This window comes from Canis lupus, chromosome 11, assembly GCF_003254725.2.
Source record: "Canis lupus dingo isolate Sandy chromosome 11, ASM325472v2, whole genome shotgun sequence".
NCBI lineage: Eukaryota > Metazoa > Chordata > Mammalia > Carnivora > Canidae > Canis > Canis lupus.
The window spans coordinates 39,737,128-39,754,526 of record NC_064253.1 but is presented as its reverse complement, the minus strand read 5'-3'; the positions used below and the strand labels follow the sequence as shown (position 1 = coordinate 39,754,526).

Here is a 17,399-nt window from a genome sequence, read left to right as displayed (position 1 = left end):
CCGCTGCGCCACCCAGGGATCCCCAACAAGTGACTCTTGATCTCAGAGTCGTGAGTTCAAGCCCCATGGTAGGTGTCAAAACGACTAAAAGTAAATAAACTTTTTTTAAAAAGACAATTATTATAAAATTGTTCACTGGTAGAAAAGAGGTTCTGGGCAGCCCGGGTGGCACAGCGGTTTAGCGCCGCCTGCAGCCCGGGGTGTGATCCTGGAGACCTGGAATCGAGTCCCACGTTGGGCTCCCTGAATGGAGCCTGCTTCTCCCTCTGTCTGTGTCTCTGCCTCTCTCTTTGTGTCTCTATGAATAAATAAATAAAATCTTAAAAAAAAAAAAAGAAAGAAAGAAAAGAGCTTCTAAGATTTTGAAAACTATTAAAGGGATCCCTGGGTGGTGCAGTGGTTTGGTGCCTGCCTTTGGCCCAGGGCGCGATCCTGGAGTCCTGGGATCGAGTCCCACATCGGGCTCCCGGTGCATGGAGCCTGCTTCTCCCTCTGCCTATGTCTCTGCCTCTCTGTGTGTGTGTGACTATCATAAATAAATAAAAATTAAAAAAAAAAGAAAACTATTAAATGCCTAAAATCAGGATCACAAACCTGTTGCCCTTGGATCGTATCCTATGGACAGATGTGTTTTATCTGCCTACCCTGTATTTTTAAAAACCAGAATTGTTTTCTGGCATTTGGTGGTCAGGAGATTTCATATAAAATGTTATTAACATCGAAAGATCAGAAGGTCTAGCAACAATGAACCCGTATTGCCTCATTTCAACAACTGGCCAGCAGTTTGCCACCCTACCAGCACACTGAAAACCATCTAATCTAGGAAGCTTTGAAAAACCACTGATGCCTGAAGCTAACACTAGTCCTTCTAGGAAAAGCCCAGGCACCTGTACATTTAAAAGCCCTTTGGAGGCTCTACTATGCAACCAGATTCAAGATTCATGGACCGACAATTTCATATGTAGCATATGCTATGTATAAATGTGCTGTGGTATTCTTCCAGCTAACCCCATCCTAAAAAATCATTGGAGCTGAAGCCACATTTAAACATGCCCATTTAGGGATCCCTGGGTGGCACAGCGGTTTAGCGCCTGCCTTTGGCCCAGGGTGCGATCCTGGAGACCCAGGATCGAATCCCACGTCGGGCTCCCGGTGCATGGAGGCTGCTTCTCCCTCTGCCTGTGCCTCTGCCTCTTTCTCTCTCACTGTGTGCCTATCATAAATAAAATTAAAAATAAAGTCCTAGTTGACCTGTGTTTAAAAAAATAAAATAAAATAAACATGCCCATTTAATCTGAAGTCACAAAAGAAAGGTCCAGCTTAGTAATATGAACTTTATTAGCCATACACACTCTAGTCTAATGTAACTCAAAGCACAGTCAGTACACTACCTGTGCATCTAAATCTCGTTAAAATGCAGGTTTCCAGGCATGTTCCAGACAGACATATCAAAAACTCTGGGACAAGCTCTGGATTCACTGAAAACCAGTGTGGTTTCTTAACAAGGTGGCTGGGGGCTCTCTTCCTCTCCTGCTCCAAACAAGCATCTACATCTGACAATGAAGAACACTCACTTGCTGGGGCCACAGGATTATTGCTTTAAATAGAGCAGGGGGGTTTAAATCTCTTACAAGCTCATGTATACTTGGCTGGCTCTCCCTGGACAGCTTTTTCCTTTAGAAATAAATGCTTATTAGTTCTGATCTTGGCCTCTCTATTGTCCGTGCTAGATGTGGTTAAGATGAACTTAGTGCCTTGGTGCTCAGGAGGAAACAGACTTTTTGCCTCCCAAACAGGGAACAGAGGCAAGGAAGACAGGATTAAGCTCCTTTGTGAACCCCTAAGGGATTCCTTGCAGTTTCTACGTGGTACCTCTAAGCTCCCACAACCTCAAGTGATATTTCTCAATTGTGAACCACAAATGACCTGTATCCAGATCACAGCACAGCTGGGTAAACATGCTGATTCCTAAGTCTAGTATAAAACCGACGGAATAAGAATGTCCAGCAAGGGCTTGAAAAGCTGTTCCATTAACAAGCTCCCCAGGTACTTCTTAGGCACAGAAAGTTTGAGGACCAAAGGGCTCTAGGTTCAACAAAGAAAATATCCACTCTAGAGCTCCTTTCGTAAAATTCACAGGAACCAAGGGAAGCTGCTCACACCTCCCTCTCTTCACTCCCATACCGGCGTAACATATGCAAGGCAGCACCAACTCATTTAAAATGACCACATATTCTGTTTTACTAGAATTCAAATTAAGCAGCTATTAGGACAAGAAGTGAAAAATGCTTCAACTCCAAAATGGTATGCTATCCGAGTCCTTAAAACTATAAAAAGAACACAGATGAGTTTCATTCCCAGAAAGCTCCCAATTATGTCATACTACTACCATTTTATCTTTTTTTAAGATTTTATTTATTTATTTGACAGAGAGAGAGAGAGAGAGAGCACAAACAGGGGGAGCTGCAGGCAGAGGGAGGAGAAGCAGACTCCTGGCTCAGCAAGGAGCCTGATGCAGGGTTCGATCCCTCGACCCTGGAATCATGACCTGAGCTGAAGGCAGATGTTTATTAACCAACCAAGTCACTCAGGCACCCCCTACTACTTTTTACGTTTAATTTTAAATTAATCTTACAGTATAACCAGGGAACACCTCTCAGTGGAGTTCTGGGCTTCTCATAACCCTTCTACGCTCCCATACACAGCTCATCAGTTGCCTCTCCAAAGCTGGAGGATATTCCGAACCAACATGTGGCAAAGAAGGCTGTAAAACAGCATGACAATTTCATGCTTGACTCAGGTAATCATAGCTCTCTTGAGGGGAATCTGCTCTTCAGGCTCACCTCTCCTCTGTTTCTGCCATCCACAATCCCCCCTGGAGGAACTTAAGGCTCTTATACACTCGATTACACTCTACTGATTTACAGTGCCAAACAGCCATTCACATAAGGGCTCTCCATAAACATTACTGGATTATGCCAACTCAGGTGATTGATTCTGGACCTCTTAATGTGCTGCCACTCTAAAGACACAACTTACATAACCAGTAGGATTTCAGCTCCTCGCACTGGGTTCCCTACCACACCTTGCGCCTACTTGTCCTTTAAAAAAACCAGACCACAGTTGGAAGAACCAACTAGAGGAGGAAATGAATTATAAAGCAGGACACCACGTAAAACATTACAGGTGACTGATGGTCTAGCACTCACACACAGTAATGACAATCAGTGTGAAAGGGAGAACAATTCTAACCCTTCTGTTGACAGCATTTCCTTTTACCACCATCTAAACCAGAGCCTCTTTAACTTTTAAGGTGCCTACAGATTACCTGCAAAATCTAACTGGAATGCGGGGTGCTGATACAGGTAGTCTGAGATGGAGGACGAGACCCCACCCTCCTAACAGGCTCCCTGGTACCACTAACGCCGCCACGGATCTCCGCTCTCCATAGTGTAGCAGTGGAAAGAAGCGTCAGTACCTGGGAGCGAGCCCACCCAAGACCTAAAGCAAAGAAAGAGAATCTTTTGTTCTGCAAGGTCCCAGGCACTTAGCATGCACAGTGGAACGGCTGACATACCATCTCGTACTCACTGGGAATCAGAATTGCTGGATCTTTTAAAAAAGACAAATGCCTACATCTTACGGCAGAGATTGATTCAGTTGATCTGGGGTATTTAATTGTTCCTATGCTTGTTTTTTTTTGGTTTGTTTTTTTTTTCCTATGCTTGTTTTAAAGCACACCCAGGGGGTTCTAATAAGCGGCCAGTGTTGCAAATCATTGAATTAAAAATACCCAACTGGATGCTATATGTTGGCAAATTGAACTCCAATAAAAAAAAATTTTTTTTAATAAAAATAAATAAAAAAATAAAATACCCCACTGGGAGGAGGGAAATATGGAGTGCCTGCTAAAGGGTAAGGAATTTGGGGGAATGTGAAAACATTCTAAAATGATTATGGCAATGGTTGTGTAATTCTGTAAATAACCTAAAAACCACTGAATTGTATACTTTGAATGGGTTCAATCCTGTGGCATGCGAATTATATCTCAATAAAACTGTTATATAAAAATTTAAAATTTTAATGGCCTTCCTATTTTAAAATAATTAACTCCCAACGAAAAACAACAAAATGGATTTCTTTTCACTCCCTTTTCTAAAGATTTACTTTGAGAGAGAGAGAATGAGCAAGAGCAGGGGGAAGGGCAAAGTTCGGGGGAGAGAATCTCAAGCAAACTTCACGCTGAGCCCAGAGCCCAACACGGAGCTAGATCTCACGACCCTGAGACCCTGAGATCGTGACCTGAGCCGAAACTAAGAGTTGGATGCTTAACCAAATGAGCTACCCAGGCATCCCTGGAATTTTTTTCTATCCTGGAATTCTGGCCTAAAAGTTTGAAATTCTTTAAAAACAACAACAAAAATGCAGATGTTTATATGACTCATCTAGAAACATTAAGATCTGCTCATCATCTTCTTAGGTTCAATTCTGCTTAAGGTAATAGATGAAGAGAAATCTGAAATGAAAACCTTGTTATAGAGCACCACACTGTGTAAGAAAAAAAAAGGAAAGAAAAGCATATTTATCATTTTGGAAAAGTTTACACACCCCAAGTTTCCAGGGTATTTTCAAAAATATAATTTTCCTTTTGCTTCCCCAATTTAAAAATGTTAACTTAAACTAATAAGCTAACAATGAATTAGTCGTTGTTCATTATTCCAAATTTCCTGTACGTTTGAAGATATTCAGAAAAACATGTTAAGAAAAAATACATAAAATGAAAATCTGCCCTTGTTAAAAAATTGGCTTAAACTCTCAACGTACTCAATAAAAAAAGATTACAAAAAAAAATAAAAAAATAAAAATAAAAAAATAAAAAAGATTACAAATAGCACTAAAATTTCAAAACAGATCATTATAAATTAGAAGACACTGTCTGTTTATTACAAAAGGAAAGTACTCTAAGAACATGTAATAAGCACCAGCTGGTATTTTGGAGACTCTCTCATAGATTCTGATAGCTGTGATGTCAAGTGTTCAAAACTATTGGTGCTACATGCTCAAGCCAATGATGGTTCATTAGTACCCAATTTATTTTCACTGTCGGATCACCAGAGCCCTGTAACCCATTTCCCCTTAGAACCAGTGCCCTTGTTTATGATCCCATGTTCGTATTCTTCTGAAACAGGCACATTCTGGATGCATCGCTAAACAGTTCCTAAAACAATATACACTAGTTACATGGCATCTTCTGGGGCACTCTGCTCACTAAGTAAGAGCCCCTCTCTTAAGAAATGGCTTTCTGGGACCTTCAAGGCAATGGTTAGGGTCACCTTTACAAGTAAGTATGCATTCCCTTGTCCAAACTCTTCAATAAAATCCAATGTAATTCACTTTAAAAAAAATTTTTTTAAGATTTTATTTATTTATTCTTGAGAAACACAGAGAGAGAGGCAGAGACATAGGCAGAGGGAGAAGCAGGCTCCCTACGGGGAGCCCAATGCAGGACTCCATCCCAGGACCCCAGGATCACGACCTGAGCCAAAGGCAGATGCTCAACCCCTGAGCCACATAGGTGCCCTGTGTATTTTCTTTTTAACATAATTCTACCATGTTACATTACATAGATGACAAAGAAAAGGCAAATCAACACTCCCACTTACTAACCTTGCCCTGGGTATTAACCCTTAGTTTCCTGTTACTTTTTATCCTACCCTCCTACCTAGACTAAACCCCTCCTGTTTTAAGTACATTTGCTCAATCAACTCTTCAGTTTTCATAATATTGGGAAGATGGTTATAGCTATCCCAAAGCAGAAAGATTTTTGGGGAACAGATTCTAATTCCAAGGAAGCAACCCTGAAACCTATAGTGGTGATATCGGCATGTTTCACCTCTATCTCAATCCTCTGCATCTTTGAAATACTAACTTCTTGAGAGGTCAAGACCCACCATCACTGTTGAATTAAATAATTTTTAATCAATGAGCATATCTGTTCATAACTTAGTTAACAATTCACACACACACACACACACACACACACACACACACATTTTTTTGAAGGAAGGAGAAATGACATACCGAATGGTATATAAATTCCGAATATTCTTCTCCCCACATTGTCCTTCCTTAACAGCTTGCATTTGTAGTAATTTCATAATGGCTTTTATCAATCCATGTGTATTCCTGTAAAGAAACATAACATGTTAAATGCTATAGATACAAAGTGGATATTCCAATCAGGCACTCAAATCTACCATCTTTAAATAATTGAACACTTGCCACCCACACTGAACAATAACCACCCACATGCATCCACCTCATTCCACAGCACAGCCAAGAGGCCTCAAGGTAGACAGCTCCCATCCAACACATTTACAAGAGAAGGGGAGCCAAAGAATCAAACCACCAACCTATCAATCACCTCCCTACACACACTTGGGGGGTATCAATCAGGAAAAAAAAACATTCACCCACATAATTGCAGGCAGTGACCACATGAGTTGCCCATACTGAATAATTAAGTCCTTCATTTATAAATATAAGTAGACCATGAATAAATAACCAGACATAGGAAATTGATTAGCCACTCAAAAAACTGGGCCCGGGGACCATTCAGACAAATAACCCCTAATAAAATAAAGTTAATGGGAGTGGGGAATAAACCTTAAATTTTTTCTTTATTCTCTGTAAGAGGTAAGAGGATAATATATTAAAAAAAGAAAAAAAAGAACAAGAAGAAAGAAAGAAAAGAAACAAAGTGAATAGCCTGTCTTTTTTTATTATTGTTAATTTTTTTTTAATTGTGACATGGAATTCTTCCTGCTTTATTGAGGTAAAATTGACAAATACAATTGTAGTATGTTTAAAGTATATAATGTGATATATGCATACATTAATTATGGCAACCACTTTATAATTAACACATCCATCAACACATTTTTTTTTCAGTGAGAATGCTAAAAATCTACTGTCACCAATTTCAAGTATACAATATCGTATTGTTAGCTATAGTCACCATGCTGTACATTAGATCCTCAGAACTTGCTCATCTTATAATTGGAAGTTTGTACCCTCTTACCAAACTCTCCCCATTTCTCCCACCCAGCCACTGGCAACTACCATTCTACTGTTTCTATGAGTTTGGATTTTCTTTTTTTTTTAATTCTACATATAAATGTTACCGTTCAGAATTTGTTTTTCTCTGTCTAGGTTATTTTATTTAGCATAATGTCTTCTAGTTTCATCCATGTTGTCACAAACTAGCCTGCCGTTTTAAAATCAGATTCTTCCTGGGAATGAAAAAGAAATCTTAGAAATAAAAAAATACCACCTGTTAAATTAAAAAAAAAAAAGTAATTATTTTTTAAATCCTGGTTGTTCATATTTATGGAGCATCCATTGTAAACGAAGTACTCCCCAAAGTGCTTAACATGTATTATGTCATTTACTATCCAAAATATAGTAAGTTACAAATCATTGTTAACTTTATTTTTAGACTAGGACTTAATTAATTGCTATCATTTGGAAAAATTATGCGAGGTGTTATTTACTCTTTTATGACATTTAAAGTCTTCCAACTGACATAAAATTTGCCCAATCCATCCAATACAGTAGCCAACAGCCACACGGAGCACATGTAATGTGGCTGATCCAAATGGAGATGTGCTATAAATGTAAAATACACGATGGATTTTGAAGACTTAAGAAACAAAAAAGAATTACAAAAAAATTACATGCATAATTTTTTATACTGACTGTACATGGAAATAATATTCTCAGTACATGGGGCACATAATATATATAATTAAAATTAACATCACCTGTTTCTTTTTACCTATTAATGTGACTATGAAAAAATTTTGAATTATATATGTGGCTCACATTTGTGACTCAACTTTCCTTATCTAATAATTTACTTTTCATATGATTAGAATTTTAGAGAAGACAGATAACAGACCTATGATTTTTTTTATTGAAGAATAATTAAAATACAGTGTTATATTAGTTTCAGGTATACAATATAATGATTCAACAATTCTGTACACATCACAGCGCTCATCAAGACAAGTGTACTCTTAATCTCCTTTATCTCACTCATCCTCTCACCCCCCCCCCCCTTCCTCTGGCAACCATCAGTTTGTTCTCTGTATTTTAAGAGTCTGTTTTTTAGTTTATCTCTATTTGTCTTTGTTCATTTGTTTTGTTTCTTAAATTCCACATAAGTGAAATCATATGGTATTTATCCTTCTCTGACTTATCTGTGACTTATCTCACTTAGCATGGTGGACCTCTAGGTCCATCCATGCTGTTACAAATGGCAGAATTTCAATCTTTTTTATGGATGAGTAATATTCCATTGTGTATATATATCATACATTCTTTATCCATTCACCTATCGATAAACAGTTGAGTTGCATCTATATCTTGACTACTATAAATAATGCTGTAAAAAACATAGGGGTGGGCAGCCCTGGTGGTGCAGCGGTTTGGCGCCACCTGCAGCCCGGGGTGTGATCCTGGAGACCCGGGATCGAGTCCCACATCGGGTTCCCTGCATGGAGCCTGCTTCTCCCTCTGCCAGTGTCTCTGCCTCTTTCTCTGTGTGTGTCTCTATGAATAAATAAATAAAATCTTAAAAAAAAAAAAAAAACATAGGGGTGCATATATCTTTTCTAATTAGTGTTTTCATTTTCTTTGAGTAAATACCCAGTAGTGGAATTATTGGTCATATGGTAATTCTATTTTTAATTTTTTGAGGAACCTCCATACAGACATGATTTTTAATCAATTTCAGTCACCTACTCCTTTATCAAAGCAATAGAATCCCAGAAAAAAACACATACATATTTGTATTTCATTCACAGAACTACTGAGGCTAACAAATGAACTCCAGTTTTCTTTTTTTTTTTTTAAAGTTTATTTATTTTTAGCAATCTCTACACCCAACATGGGGCTGGAACTCATGACCCCAAGATCAAGAGCTGCATGCTCTACCAATTGAACCAACCAGTGCCCCTAAACTCCAGTTTTCTAACCATTAAGTTAGGTCATGTTTGGTCTTATTTATGGATCCAGATCTTACTGTGTGAATAAGTAAGCATACTATATTTTAAGTTAGAGTGTAGCATGAATAGATTTTAAGTTTTGAAAAATGATGGCATCAATCAAATAGCAAATCCATGCAAATAACGGTTAAATTCAATCGAATAATTACTTAAATTATTATTATCTCAAGTGGGCTGAGAGGGATGATTTTAGCTTAACTTTTATTTAAACCCCTGCTTTAATTCTAATTAGCTAGGGAATTTTGGGTGAGGCATTTAACACCTAGAAGCCAGAACATTCTCATCTGTACAATCTAGAATCATGAAATAAGCCTACCTCTTGGGTTGTTATAAAGTATAAATAAGAATAAAAATATGTCATTAAATCACCTATTTTTTCAAGAAATGTGGTAATCTAATACATGTCAACTGTATCATAAAGATTATATAATGCTTTTCCCTCTTTACAGATGATGCTATGCAAACACAAAAGTCAGAGTTCATCAATGCTCAAAACTAGAATGTGCCTAAAACCATCTACAAATCCAAACCTATCCTAAATCCTATTATTTTCCATCTCTCCTCACAAAACCCTATTTTTCTTGTTTTTCAAACCATTGTTACACTGCATCTGAGATCTGCTCTTAAAAAACTAAATTTCTCTTGAATTCTGTATGATTGTGAAAAGAGGTTACAATAATAATTCAATACTGAAAATCAAAATGGTAAAATAGAAGAAAACATAACCACTAGAGAAGCAAAAATCAGGGATCCCTGGGTGGCGCAGCAGTTTGGCGCCTGCCTTTGGCCCAGGGCGCAATCCTGGAGACCCGGGATCGAATCCCACATCAGGCTCCCAGTGCATGGAGCCTGTTTCTCTGCCTATGTCTCTGCCTCTTTCTCTCTGTCTCTCTCTGTGACTATCATAAAAAAAAAAAAAAAAAAAGCAAAAAGCAAAGACAGAATAGAAAATTTTTTCATTGAATCTGTGTCTTCAAATTAAAAAGGCTACCAAGTACCAGGCAAAATTCCTAAAAAATATAATTGCTGACATTTGTCAAACCCAAAGATAAAAGGAAAATCCTATAAACTCTCAGATTTTATAAAATAAAATTTATAAAACAAAGACCATCAGACTGACATCATTTCTAATTTGGCATCAGAACTCCCATCTGCAACACTGAAAGAAGAAATATATATGGAATTATAAGGGGAAGGTTTATGTAACTTAAAGTGTAACCCTCCCCAAAAAACTAAGAGTAAAATATGAAAACAAAAATACTTTCAGACATAATACACTGAAATCCTTTTTAAAGAAGTTCTCCAGTTACAAGATAATGTGTGATGACTGCACAAAACCACTGAGTTATACACTTTCAAAGGATGATTTTCTACTATGAAAATTATATCTCAATAAGGCTGTTATTTAAAAAAAAAAAAGAAAGAAAGAAAAAAGATAAAGCATAAGAAAGAACTGACAAAATAGACTACAAAAACTGGTCAGAATGAATACAAAAAAACTTATCAAGTCTTTAACATTTTCAAATGTGACTATAAGGTTTAAAGCAATTGTTTGGATAGGATTTGGAGGGGAAGGGGAGAGTGTGAAAAAGAACAAGAGGAAAAGACAAACTATGACTAAAATTCCAGATAGTTTTAGCAAAGTTAGTGGGGAGGGTTTTCAAGGTGGAAAGAGCATTAAGACAAGAGACCAAAATATTTAACAACATAATACAACAGACAAAGTGTTAGCATCCAAAAAAACAAGAAAAACAACAAAATAAGACTAATCATATAATATCAAGATGAGCAAAGAATAGTTATGCAAATCACAGAAGAATAAGGTTCGAAATATCCACTGTTGAGGAGTGTATGGGGCAATAAGCAGTTTCAGGTTGAGGTATTTGTTGTTTTGTTTTGTTTTGTTTTTTTAAAGTAATCTCTACACCCAATGTGGAGCTTGAACTCACAAACCTGAAATCAAGTTGTATGTCTTCCCAACTGAGCCAGCCAGGTGTCCCCATTAGTTGTTCAGTTTGTATGCAGAGTAAATAGGCAGTATCCATAAATGTTTAAATCCATAAAAAAATTCTAAATGTACATACCCTTTCTCCTACAAATCCCACTTCTAAGAACCCATCATAAAGAAATACCCTTACAGGGATCCCTGGGTGGCGCAGCGGTTTGGCGCCTGCCTTTGGCCCAGGGCGCGATCCTGGAGACCCAGGATCGAATCCCACGTTGGGCTCCCGGTGCATGGAGCCTGCTTCTCCCTCTGCCTGTGTCTCTGCCTCTCTCTCTCTCTCTTTCTGTGTGACTATCATAAATAAATAAAAAATTTAAAAAAAAAAAAAAAAAAGAAATACCCTTACATACCCAAAGGAAGATCTTACACTGCATTTCTTATCTTAAAAGATGAAGAAGAAAAAGATATTTGTCAATAGAGAAGTGTTTAAAATATGATACATTCAGGGCACCTGGGTGACTAAGTCCACTAAGCATCCAACTCTTGGTTTCAGCTCAGGTCATGATCTGAGAGTTGTGAGATGGAGTCCCACCTTGGGCTCCTCCCTCAGCAGGGAGTCTGCTCTTCACCCTCTCCCCTTCTGCTCCCCTGTCTTGTACACACATGTACCCGTGCTCTGTCTCAAATAAATAAAATCTTTAAAAATAAAGATAAAACATGATATATTCATAATACAAGAGTACTCCACAGCTGTTAACAAAAATGCAAATAGATGTATGAAAAGGTGTCTAATACCCATTAAGTGAAAAATGCAAGTTTTAGAACAATATATATATGAATGGATTATCCAATTTTTTTTTAAGATTTTATCTATTTATTCATGAAAGACACAGAAAGAGAGGCAGAGACATAGGCAGAAGGAGAAGCAGGATCCCTGTGGGGACCTTGATGCAGGACTCAATCCCAGGACCCCAGGATCACGACCTGAGCCAAAGGCAGATGCTCAACACTGAGCCACCCAGGTGCCCCAGATTATCCAATTTTAAAACACTTGGGGTGTACATACTTATAAATACTGTCTTTATAAGTCTAGAAATGGGGCTTCAATTTCATTGTAATTAGGTGGTCCCTGACTCCATGTGCCTGATCCTGACTCCAGATCATCACACCCTAGCTCCTTCTATATTCTAGAGGAAACCAAGTTAAAAGATTTGAAGAAGCCTCTGAGACATAGTACCAGCCCTGAGTCCTCCACTTGCCAGTTTTCACCAGAGCCCAAAAAGAAAGTGAATTTTTAAAAAAGGAGAGAGAGAAATGACCAAAAAGGACAAGTTTTACCGCTTACTACTTTAGCTACCTCCGAGTGCCATTGTTTGAGTTTTCAAAAATGTATGCACTACTTTTATTTTTTTATTAGTGAAAAAAGGGGGGGGGGAGATTTATAACCTTACAGTGAAGAAGGATTTGCTGAACACAAATCAAAGAGTAAATCTGATCTCCTACACGGATAACATGAGCAGAAATTTAAATAAACTATGAAATAACCACGGTATCTTTTATTTAGAACCTATTGTTAGCCGCAGTTTGGCACAGACACAAAAACATGTTAATATAAAGATTTAGACTTCTGAGGAACATTCTCAGGAATTAGAATTAGCCCTCAGACAAGCAGGCTGTCTCTGTTTAAAGTACACAGAAGAGTTTTTTAACGAATCAAAGTGAGGGCTTTCATCAGGACAGAAAAGATCTGGTTACATATTATGACTAACTTATTCATAGTATAATGTATCACTAGATATTCCCACATCAGTGTCGGAATTGTGCATCAAATTCAACTCGTAGAACCTACTCATGTTCTTCCCACAAAACTTTTTTTCAATGTTCCCTATCTACCTGTTAGGCAACTCAAAAATCAAGAAGTCAACGTTAACATGCTCCTTTCAGACATCCTCATATTTAATCCACCTCAAATGCTTCACCCCTTCTTCTTTTTTTTTAATTTATTTGAGATAGAGAGAGAGAGCATGGGGTGGAGGAGCAGAGAGAGAGTCCTGCTAAGCAGACTCCACGCTGAGCACAGAGCTCAGCTCTGTCTCGATCTAATGTCCCTGAGAACATGACCTAAGCCAAAACCAAGAGTCAGAAGCTTAACTGACTGCACTACTCAGGTGGCTCAAACTCACCCCTTCTATATCTCACAAATTCATCTATTTCCCTCCATCTCTAGAGCAAGAAGGTATCTTCCTTCATCTGATCTACAGCAATAGCCCCTAAACTCATCTCCTTATATTCACTCTACCTGCCTACCCAAAACCCAACACTTTGAATACTATGTGCATATCGCAGCCAGAGTGGCCTTTTTGAAACCCCTGGTGTCCACTAGATGAATACTTCAATATTTATGCTCAGCACTCAGGATAAAATCCTCAAGATTAGCCATTGTGACCTGCATTGTCTGGCCCATACCTACCTTCCAGCTTCATTTCAAACCACTCTTCCCTTACATTTGAGATTCTTTTTTTTTTTTTTTTTTTTTTGTCAAGACTTTATTCATTTATTTGAGAGAGACAGACAGACAGATAGCACATGTAGGAGCAGGGAGAGAGGCAGAGGGACAAGCAGACTCCCTGCTGAGCATGGGGCTCAACACAGGACTCCAATGGGGCTGGATCCAAGGACCCTGAGATCATGATCTGAGCTGAAGTAAGACACTTACTTGACTGAGCCACCGAAGGGCCCCAGCTTTTGACATTCTTCTAGGCCTTCCTATAAGCCATCTTCCCTCCCACCCAGGACTTGGCACATGGTATTTCCTATAATGGAAAAGCCTACCCTCTATTTGCCTACATAAGTTCTATTCATTCCTCAGTCTCATCTTAGGAAAGCTTTTCTGGAGCTCCATGACAATACTAAAGGGACTTCCAGCACAGTGTACTGTGTCTGAATATAACTGAATACATAACTATGCAACTATGTGGATCCCGGCAGTCCCTGTCTCCAAAAGCATCATGAGTATAACGACTATGTCTGCTTTCCTCACCATGATATCACAGTACCAAGCACAGGTATAGGAGGTGGTCAATAAATATGTTAATTAAAAGATGGATAGCTAGATGGAAGACAGCTAAGGTACTGCCTTGCTTGACTACAGAGGTGACCTCTGAAGGTAATTTCTAGTTCTACCATTACATGATTTTACATATGCACACTGAAATTATTGTATCTGGTAACTTCATTATTAAAATTTGTTATTTTAGTTTTTACTAAGTAAATATGAATGATATTACTAGTTTTGGTTCTAGGTCCTTCTTTTCAGGGATTGCAGAAGTAGCAAATGAGAAAATATGAAGAAAAATAAAACTAATATAACACCTGTTGTGTTATCAAGCAACAAAATAACCCTATTGAGGGAAGGGAGACAGGTGGGTTTTGTTAGAGCTTTTTTTTTATATATATACATCTTAATCCATGTAATTACAACACTAAAACCAACTTAAGACTCCTGATAGAATAAGTAAAGTAAAAAAAAAAAAAAAAAGAATAAGTAAAGTACAAGATAAATATTTAGCATGATAGGGATGCCTGGGTGGCTCAGTGGTTGAGCATCTGCCTTTGGCTCAGGGCATGATCCGGGGATCTGGGATCGAGTCCCACACCAGGCTTTTTGCAGGAAGCCTGCTTCTCCCTCTGCCTATGTCTCTCTCTCTCTCTCTCTCTCTCTCTGTCTCTCATGAATTAATAAATAAAATATATAAAAAATAAATAAAATATAAAAATATATATATAAAATATATTTTTTTATATAAAAATATAAAAAAATCCTAATGAATTAATGGATCTAACCATTTAGCATCAACAGCTAACATTTCCAAAAAAGAAAACAATCAGGTATTATTTCCCTCCTAAGGAACACATTACCATCTATGAGGAGTCTCCCCTCCCACAATATCCCTCCCATTAACAACAAAAACTGAACATAAATCTCATCAAACTTCTAAAGCAAACTTTCATTTTACAGGAAATACAAAGAAATAAGTTAAAGTATACCATAGGGATATACTCAGCAAAATCCAAAAAAAGAGAGACAGAGACAGATGGCTGAATGGGAGGGGGCCATCCCAGATTTAAAAGATGTAAAAGACATAACAACAAATTCTTATTTGGATGGTCATTCAAACAAATCATTAAAAAAAAAATGAGACAATTAGAAATCTAAACACTGGCCATACATTTTTAAAATTATACACACATGCATCCAGGTATAATAACATTACTATTGTTTTTTAAAAGCAAGTATACAGTTAAATATCTAAAGAAGAAATTATACAGTGTCTGGAATTTGCTTCCAAGCATGGAGGGAGGTGGATGATGGAGGAAGCAAGATAGTTTAGTGGCTGTAGGGATGAGTGACAGGAACATGAGGGTTCACAATAGCATTCTATCTACTTTTGAAATTCTCTATAAAAATTTTTTAAGTCATAGGAAAAGTTACTCTTTTTAACAAGAACTTTGTCCAAAAGTTTCTTGGAAATTTTTTTGTGTCACATTATAAGCTAGTTTCCATCCCTTCATCCCCCTGGCAACCAAGGCACTGGTTGTTCCTGTTTGGAGAGGTAATATATAGTTCCAAAAAAACACTCCATGGCACCTGGGTGGCTCAGTTGGTTAAGCATCTGCCTTCAGTTCAGGTCATGATCCCAGGGTCCTGGGATCAAGTTCAGCATCCGGCTTCCTGCTCCACAGGGAGTCTGCTTCTCCCTCGTCCTCTGCCCCTCCCTCCACTCATTCTCTGATTCTCTCCCCCCCCCACACACCAAATAAATAAATAAAATTATTAAAAAAAGAATATTCCGGGATCCCTGGGTGGCGCAGCGGTTTGGCGCCTGCCTTTGGCCCAGGGCGCGATCCTGGAGACCCGGGATCGAATCCCACGTCGGGCTCCCGGTGCATGGAGCCTGCTTCTCCCTCTGCCTATGTCTCTGCCTCTCTCTCTCTCTGTGACTATCATAAATAAATAAAAATTAAAAAAAAAAAAAAAAAAAAAAAAAAAAAAAAAAAAGAATATTCCAGAGAATGATGATAATGGAAAACATGGTGGCATCTTGCCATCACAGGAACACAGTTATGTTACCTTTGACAATGACTCTCTATCCACTCAATGTCTCTCCCTCTGTCCCTGTCAGAGCAACACTGATATAGCATCAGTCACTTAAGCACAATTATAGTTCAAAGCTACAGCTGAGCTGAGGGGCTGAACACTACTGATTGCCTCCAAGTTGAATCCCCAGGCAGAAGACTCCTTGGAAACAAGTGTTTCAGTCTCCTGTTTGAGGACTTGTCACCCCTTCCCCACTGGTGTGGTTACTGTGCAAGGAACCTAGCACACATAGGTCCACAGGGTGAAGACACAGGCTGGAGAGGGTCAAATTGTGTCTCCCAGAAGGATACATCTAAGTCCTATTGCCTAGTACCCATGAAACATGACTTTATTTGGAAATAGGGTCTCTGCAAATATAATTAAGGATCATCCAGGGTGGGCCTTAAACCCAATGACTGGTGTGCTTCTAAGAGAAAGGGGAGGAAGAGTAGAGACAGACACACAGACAAGAGGGCCTGAAGAGGCAAGAGTTAATACAGCCACAAGCTGAGGAATGAGGAACACCCAGGGTTGCAACAGCCACCAGAAGCTAAAAGAAAAATGGAACGCATGGTCCCAAACTCCAGAAGGAAGCAATCCTGTGGCCTCCTTGGTTTGGTACTTCCAGCCTTCAGAATGGTAAAAGAATAAATTTCTGTTATTTTAAGTCAAGTGTGTGGTCATTTGTTGCAACAGCCGGAGGAAACTAACACATGGCCCCTGGCAGATCCAACTGGTCCAGAGTGAACATCTCATACGCCCAGGTCCTTGGAAATCTGTAACTGTGGCCGACCTCAGTCTGGCCGTCTCTTACATGTAAGAGGTTTTGACCCAGGGCAGGTGGCGCCCTATAGATGAGAGGCAGAGAAACACTCTTTGGCAAGAGGGGAGAAACACAGTCCGTATCCAGTTCCTTTCTGAGGTCCTAGGGGACACCCTTTTACCAAAAAAAGTAAAAAATCAACCCTTTTATGCTCAAATTAGTTCAAGTGGGTTTCTGTAGCTTGTAGCCCAGAGTCCTAACACACTCAGCAACCTGCTGCCAAAGCCCTTCAGTGAAGATCAGCTGGAACAGTTCTTCCCTGGGTGGGTGCCAAAACAGGCTGAATAGACTCAAGAATCCTCTAAGTGAGAGTGACAGAAACTTCAGGCCTGTGCTACAAGCAGAGTGGCAAGAGGCAATGCAAAAAGGAACTTCAATTTTCACTGGGCCTAAAAGCCAAGACCCAGATCTTATCATGAGAGGGAG

The 17,399-nt window shown here is 38.8% G+C and overlaps 1 protein-coding gene across 2 annotated transcripts in view; it reads right to left on the bottom strand.

Annotated features, from left to right (window-relative positions):
- FOCAD (focadhesin) overlaps window positions 1–17,399 on the bottom strand; it is a 312,065-nt gene that overhangs the window by 247,872 nt on the left and 46,794 nt on the right. For both annotated transcript variants that reach the window (XM_025433196.3, XM_025433197.3), the window contains exon 5: window positions 6,082–6,186. In XM_025433196.3, coding sequence (XP_025288981.1) covers window positions 6,082–6,186 — 105 coding nt within the window. The remainder of the gene's footprint in view (window positions 1–6,081; window positions 6,187–17,399) is intronic.